The sequence below is a fragment of the Perna viridis genome, chromosome 13 (genome assembly GCF_037379345.1).
Source record: "Perna viridis isolate PV_CMFRI_1.1 ecotype Kerala chromosome 13, ASM3737934v1, whole genome shotgun sequence".
In the NCBI taxonomy this organism is placed as follows: domain Eukaryota; kingdom Metazoa; phylum Mollusca; class Bivalvia; order Mytilida; family Mytilidae; genus Perna; species Perna viridis.
The window spans coordinates 10,521,400-10,534,542 of NC_142457.1; the positions used below are offsets into that span (position 1 = coordinate 10,521,400).

Below are 13,143 nucleotides of genomic sequence, written 5' to 3' on the forward strand. Positions count from 1 at the left end.
CATTGATTCTCTGTCAGAGTTGTTAAAGGCCGTGAGGTCTTTAATTTTGAAACGAATGAAAGTTATAAGTAGATCAATGAGTGCCAATGCTATATCAGTTTTCAAAGACTCCGATGTAGCAAAAACCTTGTCTACTATACATGACAAATATGTTGTCATACCAGCAGACAAAGCCCAAAACAACATTTTTTTTTGTCTGTTAGATGTTTTACATCCAAATTTTATTATCAGTGGTAAACGTAGAAAATAATAGCAGTTATGAGACCGCCATACAGATAAGTATTCTCTTTAAACAATCCTAATTTCGGGGATTTGATACATCGAATTTACCCCAAAGAACTTGAAATAAAGGATACTCTAGACACTGTGAGGACAGGCTCATATTTTTACTTACACTTAGAAACCCATTGTAAAGGAAAACTATTGGCCAAACTTTACGACAAATGTTATGACTTTTCATTCAGAATTGTCTACTTTCATTTCATCTTCGGCAACATCCCTTCAGCATCTGCATTTGGAGTGCTCATATCACAGCTCATACGTTATGCCAGAGCTTTCCGAAACTACGCAAACTTTTTGTATCGCGCTAAACTTTTCACAAATAGGCTTCTGGAACAGGGATATGTTGCTGCAAGATTGAAGTCATCACTACAGAAGTTTTATGGTCGTCATCATGAACTCATGGATCGCTACGTTAAATCCATCTGCGACATGAAAACTGCTTTGTTTAACGTGTCATAATTTTCCTTTCCTCTCTCGCCTACCACGGACTTGACTTTTTATGAACAACTCGGCGGGTGTTTCTGGAAAAGCAGAGGACGCTTACCCTACCAGTGCACCTGGTCCATGCTCCCAGTCTTTAGTGGAGTCAGAGTTGCTCATTTGCTTTTGTTACTTTGTAGATAAGATTTTAGTTATTTTATGTTCTTTGCTGTGTATGTCTGTTTTACATGTCTGTCTTTGTCACAAGATTACATTCTTTTGATTACCGCTATAACCTTGGTTCCCTTGAATACTCTTTTAAATGCAAATTATTTAAACCTTTGTACGACTGATTAATTCCCATCTATACACAGGATGTGCTGATCCGTATATATAACAGACTAGCCTAAAATCTCCGTATCCTCAATGTATTACGTGGAGTCACATTTTTTAATGTGTTTTCTGGTCGATTTGAATTCCGGTAGGTTTAAAATTTAAGTTTTGCTGAAAATGTTTATATATATTTTACATTAGTCCCATATGTTACTGCTTTAGCGACATTGTCGACGATAAAATTACCGAAATTTAACGTTCTTAAAACAAAATGAAATAAGCAATTATTTTTCTTCAGAAAGAAAGTAAGTAAATAGATTATTTATTATAGTGACATGTGTCTACAGAAATTATATTTCCAATTTTCATTCGTTTATCAAACAACCGGTCCGATTGGCCTATAAGTCACTTTTCACTACCAAAATTTAACATTTTCGTCGCTATGCATTATGTTTACCTTAATCAAAACATGCATAAGCTGTAAATGTTTTTCAAATAGTTGTAAGGCAGTCATATAACATACTGCGTCTTTTATAATAAGCATCGACAGTGTATTTGGCAGTCTTTCGGGAATAATTCTGCATCAGATAGTGCAGTTTATTATCAAAACTAAAAACTTAAAAAGTTGCTATATATGTCGTAAAAAATTCTACTTCTAGTGTCCTGGTAATACGGATAGTCTACCACAAAATATGACTCGTCCTCAATTGAATTTCTGTCACATGGAGAACATAAACAATTGTACAGTTGCCGTAGTAACCAGCAATTTGGAATTAGTCCACTAATTTTACGGAATGCAATATATTTTTGATAAAATGAACTTAACGTTTGTAATAGCAATTCATTGGCGGTCCATGCTCCCAATTTTTAGTGGATGATGTATGATTTTAGTTACTTTATGTTCTTTGTTGTGTATGTCTGTTTTACATGTCTGTCTTTCTCCCTGGATAACATTCTTTTGATTACCGCTATAACCCTGTCCATTGATTACTCTTTAATATACGTTTTTCAAATTATAAAATCCGTAATTTTATCAACCGGAATTACACATTTAAAAAGCTAAAAACCATATATGAAGTTCATTTATACAGCTTTTATAAAGGATTTCCAGGATTACTGGCTTTTCTAATCAGGTAGGTCATTTGTTTTTCGTCAGTTTATTCACCTTCTCTCGTGATATGCTAAAGAAATTGTATAAAATGTTTTAAATAGTAAATATTTTATAATAATTCAGCCGATTTCAAAGAACGTCGGAACGAGCGGTATGCAATATGGCGCTCGGAAGTAAGAGGTTGAGGTATGGAGGAACGGAATTCCAACCTCTTACATTGTAGGAGTACAGTTGTTCCTTCTCTTTCGAAATCGTAATTGAAAACAATCTCAGTGATACGATCATCGTCAAATAACAAAATGCGGTTCCAAAGGCGAATGATTTTTAATCAATTGTCTATAGCTACACGGTATCCATCCCATGTTTCCGTAAACTGCGAGCAGTGGTGCAAACCGATCAACTCCCATGAAATATCGGATTGCTCGGTTTTCAATATTTTCTAAACTTTGGAATTTGCGACAGTCCCATATTCCGGAAGCATAGATCATTATCGGAACAACACACGAATACTGGAGTTTTTCATATGATTTAATTCCAATGTCTTTATTTTCATGAATCGCTGATATCATAAAGTATGGAAAAAACAAAAAAGTAAATTGTTCAGCGAAATTCCACAATAACCCCCATCCCACCCCCACCCCCCCCCCCCAAAAAAAAAACATGCAAGAATGAATTGGAACTCAATGATTGTCACAAATCAAACACCCTCAAAAACGTTTCAAAAAAAAATGTTACTTAAGTATCAGTCTTTGGCAAATCAGACAAGAGGTGATTCATGCATGTCAAAAACCCACCAAATTCATTTTCATTTCTTGTTCAGAAACCGTCATAGATCACATATCAAGTCTTTGATTTTCATTTGGGTGTTGCCATTTTGAGATAAAATTTATATAGATGTGCATGAAATAAGCACTTTGCAAGAGTTATCGTTCTTGATTTTTAATTGATTTTAGTGGGAGATAAATGTATGATTTTCTCAAAAGTGCAGATCTGTATATGGAAAGTACAAGTATTTCTTAAAAATATAGCATATGCAGATTGAAAAAGTATTCTTAGATTAGTGGGTTTTTCTTCATCATTAAGTAATAAATAACATGAATCACTTTAATAAGGACAGGGTCTGAATTTTATATGGACTGGTATTTAATGTTTTTTTTTTTTTCATTGGGGTCTTGTCCTGTCAAGAGTAAACTAGTTTATCTTTGATGTAACTATGGAAACATAATCATTCTGTCAGTTCTTCTTGCAGACTTTGCTCAGTACACAGGGTGGCTGCTAACCTAAACCTTTACATTTTTATATTTTATCATTTTAAGATTTATGATTGATTGGCTCTCAGTAAGTTTGTATAACTTTCTTATTCATATATCAAGTAACCCTTTAGTGTAACCCTCTATATTTAAGAAATCAGTATATTTTGATATTTGGAAAATGAAACTTCTGTATATACATGTTCTGTCTTTCTATCTTTGACTCATAAATATGTATTTTTTCTGACAAGGTTTTACTTTGAAAATTTGTAACATGCAAGGCAAGTATTAATTTCTGTAAATGTACTGCTTCCTGAATTGTAAAAAATATCTTATGTACCACTACCGGTTCCAGGGTCCTGTAGAAATTGTATGCTACGAACACGATCATCATAAATCCATGAGTTCAATATCTGTGCATGCTCCAAAAATTGAGAAGAAAACGATTATTGTAATTTTTGTATTTTTCTGACTTAGCACACTGTAAAATCTAGCTTTGACCCTCCATATCGTTTGTAGTGCCTGTGCCAAGTCGGGACTAATGCGGTACCGGCAGCTCCATTGGTGTAAAATCTATTCTTCCAGATTTGTTAAGGACTTAATTTAATTAAACTGAATCGGATTGTTGTTCGGTAATTTTGTTATTACCCTTATTTGTTATTCGGACTTAGTTTTTACTTTAAAAATTGTAACATGCAAGGCAAACATCATTTTATTTTTAATTGTATGACTTCTTGGTGTGCAGAAAAAAGTATAAAGCAATTCTTGGTACCCGTAGAAATAGTATGCTACCAATTCCTGTATCAATTCAGGTGGTATGGTAACAATTTTTACGATTATTTCTGTAACTTTAAGGGGTATTTTGCTTATTTCTTGTACAGACAATATAGTAGACGGGAACCATCATCAAACCATGAATGATTTGTTAAAAGTCATTTTTTTTTCAAAGACAGGTGTGCAGAACTGTTAAAGGAACCAACAGTTCATACGTTCCACAATTCACCGTTTCCAGGGGTCCAAAAAATCGTATATTTATCGCTACTAGGGACAAAAGAATTTTTTATATAGGTTTCTGTATCTCATGTATCAAAAGAAATTTACGTTATCAAAACAGGAATTTGAGGTTATTTGTAAATGCACAAAAAACATGTGTACACTGATAAAACAGGTGCAGATTAACGGAACAGAAGTTGTCAATGACTTTAAAGTCCGTCTTATGACGGAAAAAATATCCGGACGCCTTTAGGTTACAGACCACCAATTCAACCAATGAGCATTTGGAACGTACGCAAAAATAGTCCTACGCAGAAATTACCCCTGTTCCTCATAGTGCTGTGAAAAAAGTTCTCATCTTATTTAAAAAATTTAAACAGTTTCTGAAAGGAAAAACATTTCTGTACATTTTATAGGTGCATTTTGCTTCTTGTGATGTGAAGCCTAATCTCCATAATGATTTTTAAATATACCCCTATCTTGTGAAAACACTGGGGTTTCCCATGCTATTTATAGACCCTTCACTTCCGGTGACCAGTACTGCACTGCAAGTCTGCTAACCCACATGCCATTCTGGGGATTGTGAGCTGACATGTAGAATCATGCTGATATATAGTCCTCTGCAGGTTAAAGTTAAGGTAGAGTCCAGAGAAGCCATTGAATATTGTGAAATTAGCATAGAAGCCTATGGGAAGTGGAATTAGTGGTTTTTAGCCTTAATTTTCGTTTTTCTCCTAGAATTACCCAAACGGAATAATCATAAACGATGATGACAAATGCGACTCTGCATGGTACCTATAGCATACAAAAGGCATAATGATTAATTTATCGTGAAGGAAGAGAAGCTACACACAAAATGAGGTCTTCTCATTCAAATGTATAGATATCGAGGGTCAAGGTTCTCACATAAGACAGATAGCGATCAGTTTTGTTTGCAAATATTTATACAAGTGTTTAACATTACAGTTTTCTGAAAATTGTCCAGCCACTTTCGAATTTACTGTGAATCCTATAATGACCAACATTAGCGGTTTGTTATAATCTCAAGGAAATTTTTCATGATTTTTATATGATGTGGGAGCTTCTTGTAATATTTGTTATCCTTACAGTTCTCATTAACTGGTATTGTGTCTATAAGAAGTTTCTTTCAGAAAAGAAAAATCTTCAAAGAGGGATTTTATTACAGAAGAGGGTAAGAAAATAACACACCTTCTCCATAGATATCTATTTCTCATTAACTTATTCGCCTTTCTTTCCATTGTGGTCGCCTCGGTGGTCTTGGGATAGAGTGGTTCGATCCCCAGCCGAGTAATATCAAAGGACACTGCTTCTCATGCAAGCACGTGGTATTTGACAAAAGATAGACGAATGGTGTGTATGGATCAAAGAAACATACTTCCAAAACCGGTTACGGTCATCCTATTTATCAGTCTCCTGTTCAGTTACGGTCATTCTATATTGTCAGATTCGGTCATCTGGTCGATATTTTTAACCTTGGAATATTTTTAATCATGTATTTTGAAAACAAGAAAACGAATTTAAACCGAATTTTCCACCGCCATCTTAAGGTGACCGTAACGACCCATACAATCGACAAATTTACCCCAATGTAATTTAAGATTCTCGTATTCGGCCTGTTTTTGCACTATCACAAACGATTTTGCGGTCGTGTATTGGTATGGCGCTGTCGTCGTCGTTGTCCTCCGAAGACACTTGGTTTTCGTGCAACACTAGGAGTTTTAATTGGTTGAATTTTTGGAGGTTTATGGCCCTAATTAACCGTTTTAATATTAGGGCAAAACAGGGGCCTAAAACAAGCATTTCATGAAATTTAACAATATTACTCCAATAAAAGCATAGCAGTGTCTATAAATATTTCCATAATTGTCTACACCACAATGGACAAACTTGGATTGATTTTAGGGGTGAAGACTCGAACTTTTAAGATGTAAGGGTCAAAAAAGGGATACGAAACTTGTATTTTCTCTATGCTCACACAATAACTTGACTATAGACGAAAGTGCATTACAAGGTGCCATGCAGCAAAGGGTAGATAGGGATTTTTAAGGATAAAAACTAGTAATGACTTGAGGCAAGTGAGAATAAGGGACCTAAAAGGGGCTAAAAACATTGATTTTTGTTCTAATTTCTTGACGATGACATAATTATTTCTTGTCTGATCTTGAAATATTTTTTATTAGATTCCTTAAGAAAATCATTGCCTGCATTTCTCAATCAGATTAATTTCAGATATATTTATGTTCTTCGAATTATCAGGAGCTAAATTGACTTTTTTATTTTTGGTGCGATTTTAAAAATTTTTTTTCATTGCATTTCATATGAAAATCCCAGCCAGGAATCAAGAGATATAAGAAGTATGATTACCAAATTAACTCTGTCCTTTACGGTCTTGAGGTAATGGGGTACAAAATGATCCATAAACACACACTGACGCAGACCTATGTACTTAATTGAATTTCAAAATATTGTGTCCAAATGATTTATTGCATAATGAACTGTAAGTCCCTATGTTCAGTGTGTCAAAAACTAATATAGTGTCCACACTTTCCTCAAGTGAAAAAAGATCTTATGAGATGTAGTCTCGAAAATTCCGAAAATGGGGAGGGGTCAGCTATGGTGTATATGGCACATAGACTATTACGCATCGACAATGCAGTATATGTGAGTTATTTGCTCTTGTTTCTAATTCCCGTTTTTAGGTTGGAAAAACTATGTAGCAATAAATCATTTTTAAGATTTGTCCAGTTAATATGTAGGTCATGACCTAATCATTCATAAATGCATTTAGCACACATGTATAGTCATATTTGAGAAACCTCGAAAGGCACTACAGTTCACAAGTAAATTGTAACATGGATAATAAATGTGATAAATGTTGTTAGTTCGCCAATCCTGCATCTGGGCAATTATCTGAAACACCTATTTAACCACCGTTGTCACTATCATGATTATTTCCGTACGCGGCTAACATCATGGGAAATGCTGAACAGTTCAGAAACCAAAGACCTTTAAAACTATTTAAAACTTATTTAAAAAGTCAGACGTGTGCTGGGGATTTAAGTGTACTTGCCTTACATTCAGAAGAAACATCAAAATAGTTTAGCTCATCATTGCTTCTACGAGATTTACAAAATCCAATTCTTGATTAGAGGGGTCTCTAATTAAAAATTCTCGCCTTGTGTGAAAAAAAAGACTTTAGATACGGGGCGCTGAATGGGTTTTGTACTCACAATTCAATTTTGTACATACAACAAAAATGAATTTTGATGAACAAAATTTATAACATACTACAAATTTTCAATTTTGTGCCACTAAAGTCAATTCTGTGGCACAAAATTCAATTTAGTGAGACAAAAGCCTATTTTGTGTCACAAAAATGAATTTTGTCAGAAAAGTCAAATTTGTATGCAAATAGTTTACAGAACTCTTTGAATATGCAAATGAATTCTCTCATCACGATTTTGTTAGATGGTTTCTAATTGGATATAATAACCACAGGTTTGCGATTACTTCGAGCAGGGCGGTTGAGGCCGTTTTAAGTGAAATAAAAAAAATTCTTTTAACTTGCATTCTACAGTAAAACTGTTTTGAAATGACTAAAATTGCTATTATACGTTTTCTATGAGATTTGTATGATAAAACAGTTTTTTTTTAAATACGCGATTGTTCTACTTTCGATTTATTGGGAATTCTCCTAGTGAATCACGTGAACATTTCCTGACATCTTTTAACTCAAATAAAAGATGCTTTTGCCTGACCTTTTTAATCGCAAGCAAATTTGTTAAAATTTGACAAAATAATTTGTATTAATGTATTTGTCCCAAACTTTGCTGGAAAAAGAAATGAAGTGTCAGATTGACCAAGAAAATCACGTTAGAAATGTGTTTTGTGGTGAAATTTGTCAAAGTCGGCGAAAGATGACTTTGTTCCACTATTCTTCAAGATTTTTTGCCGGAAAGAGATAGATTCCTTATTTCATTCCAATTCTATTGATATATGACACAAGAAATTCGGTTGAGTGGTACAGGTCGGGCGAGAAGAACAACCTACATAGTGCGTGTCTAACTTTTGTTTCCCTTTTGTTTACATATGCTCAAATAATCCATCTTTAGATTCAAGATTAAGTGACACAGTGGGTCATACGATTGCGATATCTGATATTTCTTTCACTTAAGTGCTTTATTATAACGGTGCACATTTGCACTTTATCCACTGTATTGCAGTGAATTCTTTAAGTTTGTAATACACGTGTACACGATACTGCACAATTTGAATTCATTTGCATATCTAAAGGATTCTGTTAACTAATTTGCATACAAAATAGACTTTTGTGACACAAAATTTAATTTTGTCTCACAGATGGGAATTTTGTGACAGAATTAAAATTTGTGACACAGAATTGACTCTGGGAAACAGAATTGAAATTTGTCTCAACAAATGAATTTCATCATTACAAAATTGAAGTGATCATAAAACAGGTCTGTATGACATAGTTTTGTACGGAATCCAATTTTGTGTACATCCAATTGATTTTTATTACAAAAAGATCAAGTCCCACTCGGCGCCCCGTACTAGAAAATAAATCCATTTTTACCTTTGCTTACTAATTCATAAAATGGAATGGAGATAAATAACCTAGCCCTGATGTTGTTGAAAAAAAGTGTCTTTCTGACTTGGAAATTAACGAAAAATCATTGCAACCTATCACAATTTGTCGCTTCCTTAGTCACAATATATTAAACATCTCGGAATTTTCGTTAGGGCTATAGACAGCCCTAGAGGTGGTTCCGTACGTCAGATTTGACCGCGTAAACAACTACCCAATATGTATATGTCACATGACCAATGAAAATGTGATATCGAGGCCATTATTTTATCTTGTTAAATAATCAAACTAAACTTTAACATTTCAAATTTTCCGAAAACTATTTATCTACTGCTGTCATAATATTAGGCCATTCCAAGATAATGTTATGGTTCTCTGGTCAGTTTCGTTTGCATGTAAACCAATGGAGGGGAGGTTGAGGAGGGTGGGCATTTTTAATTACTTCTTTTTAATGTGTAATTAAGTAAATAAGTTTCTTTTAACTTTATTTTTTGACAGAAAAAATAAAAAAGGAGCTATAGCATAATTATCATACGGTTGGGAGACATCACCTTTTTGCTCTTGAAGTGAAGGACCCCCAGGTCCGTGAATCCTCGTATTTGTTGTGCATTTAAATTCTTTTTGTGAATATCGAGCAAAATGTGGGCAACATTGGACCAAATCACTTCCACATAAAATTACAGAATGAAAAAAAATCCCTTAAAACAATGACATACCTGAAGATGTTTTTTTTATATCTATTTCGGATCTAGGTGAATCGAATACCTGGCTCAATCGGTACATCCTCGGTCAATCCCGGCGCTGCTCGGAATTATCGAGGTTGATCTCGAGATTGGGCCAGAAGTTGCAATTGCACCTGTCTAAGTATTTAGTCTTTAGAATGTTATCTGTGTTAAACTCGGACTTTCTCCCGCCAAAACGCGCATATCAATACGCCGATCACAAAATTTAATGTTGAAAATAGCAATGAATTATGGATAAAATTTATATAATAAATAGGATAATTAATTGTTGTTGTGAATACCAAAATACGACCAACATACGTTAAAAGCACTTGTGGTTATATTAGTTATCCTATGAATCTTCCCAAACAAATATTATGATGAAAATTAGTACTGTGCAGAGGGAATTAAGTTAGAATCAGTCAAAATGTTGAGACATGTCTACTAAACTTCACTTTTAGTAAAAAATTTTCTGAAAATCGTATGATTTATGACATGTAAATATAATAGTGAAAGCAGAAAATGAAAGTAGAAATTATCTCTACAACTACTTTCAGAAAATTTGGTTTTAATATTGGAAATGACCATAGGTAATATTTTGAATACATGTACGTTACCCTAATTTTCGTACACTGGTGTTAAAACCGTGTTAGGTTTATTCCTCGAATGCCAACATCCTTTGATCTACCGACAATTGACCTGTAAAATTTTGTTGGCGTTCAAGGAATAGGTGTCAGCGCTTATCACAACAAAGGTGCATGCTTATCAAAACATTCATATTAATTAACAGATAAGTAAATTGCAGGTGACTTATTTCAGTTCATATTTATTCCAGTTGTTATTTTTTTTTCTTTTTTTCTTTTTGCGGTTTCTTCACAAAATCATACATGTATATGTATAGCACAATATAAGACTTAAGAATTATTTTTGTATAGTCCAATAACTTGAAAATATTTCAACCTATCATTCTACTTTATGTATGAATACTAGTACTAGAATAGTTACTAAGTATGAGGTTTTTGTTCAGTAAAATAAAATATTTGTAATTGCAACACAATGTAGAAGATCCGTTTTTGTAGTAAATGGTTTAAGGACTATACTCTTATTACTATAATTTAAAATCACATGAGACATGAAAAGTAGAAAAAAATATATTCATATTAATTAGTTTAAACTTTAGAATAATAAAGAATGAAATAAATCATCAATATAAAGTTCAGAGTTTGAAATCATGTATATTGATGTTAAATTTCTGAATTTCTTTAATATTTTTGTGTATAGTTTATACATTTCTTAGAATAAAAGTTTAAATTATATTAATTTTTTTTGGTATTTTTACTACTTCTTAATAATTCAATTTTATTATATTCTTACACATTTTTAAAAATCGGTTGTTTTCCATATAAAAAGGTATAAAATGTTACCAACTTCACTAATTAATCTCAACAGTTAAATACTTATAAAATCATTTTAATTGTTACAAAAACACCTGTTGTTATAATATAAACATCTATTGAAATTTTTTTGTTGGCATTCTAGGAATAGGTAACATAAAATATTGTTGGCATTCGAGGAAGACACCTGGTGTTAATATGCAGATTTAAATTTCCGGATAGCTTAAGTTTTTAAATAGCGTGCTATTGATTACATGGTCAATGTAGGACGACTTGTTCTTACAGGTAGGTGAGAATTTTAATTTCTTCCTGTTTAAGGTTGATTTCAAAATCATATGAATTCTTCATTTTTAACATTTTGCTATGGTTTTCACTTTATCGACAAAAACATTTCTTAAATCCTAGGGAAGATATACGCTAAATGCAAGTTATCAGTACATACATGTAGTTTTGTGTGCAGTACGTGGGCTGAGATAACATACCAGGTCTCGACGCCTGGCGTCGATTTCACAAAAAGTCGCAAGTGTAAAATTGATCGTAAGTAATGACTTCGCAATCTAAAATAGCATTGTGATGTCATATATCACGATCAATATCACACTTACGACTTTTTGTAAAATTGACGCCAGGGGTTCTTTTGGTGACCTATAGCCATTTTCAAAATCAGAGTTTATCAAAAAATGAATAAAAAAATGGGATTTTCGATTTCCTCATAACAAGTTGCATAAATTAGACTCTACAAGTTGTTGCTAATCAAAACGTCTCAAATTTGGTACTATTCGATAGATAATTCAATTTTCTTTTTAATAAATCACGACAAACTAATTTTCATAAAAAAAATTCCAAATAAAAAGAAATTCTCCAAGTCCTAGAAAAGTGGTCTAAGTATCAAGCAAAATTCACAGTATACCGACACTTTTAAACTCATATTTAGGCATTAATTAAGATAAAAATGTATACAACATATCTAATCAAATCAGGTGCTTCGATTTCCAGCTGGGGTTACAACTCAATAAAATCGTGAAAAGGAGAATTTTCAGAATTCCAGATTTTCTTCTGTGTCATCGTTATTGTCATTTTTGTTTCTAAATATCGTTGTTCAATCAAGCTTTTGTATGATGCAGAACATTTACAAAGTATCTTAGCTTTCAGATGACCCCAAGTAATAAGTAGCACTCCAGATAAGAATCATGCAAAATATGATACATGACTGGAAAGCCTACATATATATTTTTTTTCATTTTGTTTAAAATGTTATAGTAAACAAAACTTAACATATGGTTTTCTGTGCTCTTAGGAGGTAAACAATACATAAAACCGAATAAGAATCGGATAATATTCTTTGGAAACAATTTTATTTGGTAATTGGCGGCATAAATGTACTTAAAAATCGTCATAAGTTGAGGGGTATGTGGGGATCGCACGCTGGACCCTCCCAGCTCATGGACTAATTATGTATAGTGATACATGTCTTAACCATTGGCAGATACCGATAGGGATGTCAGGTGGTTATACCCCTTTTTCGAAATCTCTGAATTTGTTCCTGACTAACCCATACGCGTACCTTCGTTGAGAAGCCTGTCTAAGCCTAAGATTTTTCGTAGTCCTTTCCATGTATATTGATTTTGAATCTGTCTATACAACATAGAAAGTAGCATGGATCACTGAGGTTATGTTGGTAGGTGGCACAGGGACTACATTTAGGCATTGGAAATGAACATGGCATCACTTGGGTTATATTAGTAAACACGGACCTGTGACAAATGGGCTAGGTACATTTGTATTGGGAATAAACATAGTATATTGATACGCACGCACAAGAGGCAAAGGGCCTAGGTACATTTGTATAGAGAATAAACATGGGGCCACTGGGGTTATGTTGGTACGTGCTCAAATGTGGGAAAGGGCCTAGGTACATTTGTATTGGGAATGGACCTGGGATCATTGGAGTTATGCTGGTAGATACGGACATGTGGCAAAAGGTCTAAGTACATTTGTTTTGTGAATGGAC

General features: G+C 33.4%; 1 protein-coding gene across 6 annotated transcripts in view; it reads left to right on the plus strand.

The window, feature by feature from the left end:
* Positions 1-5,336: 5,336 nt before the first annotated feature.
* Positions 5,337-13,143, plus strand: part of LOC148599533 (uncharacterized) — a 71,090-nt gene continuing 63,283 nt past the window's right edge. For 2 of the 6 annotated variants that reach the window (XM_088558711.1, XM_088558715.1), the window contains exon 1: positions 5,340-5,581. In XM_088558711.1, coding sequence (XP_088414837.1) covers positions 5,459-5,581 — 123 coding nt within the window. In that variant the 5' untranslated portion in view covers positions 5,340-5,458. Of the gene's footprint in view, positions 5,582-11,281; positions 11,418-13,143 lie in introns of those variants that run through there. The other 4 variants (XM_088558707.1, XM_088558714.1, XM_088558713.1 and 1 more) reach the window with 4 other exon arrangements.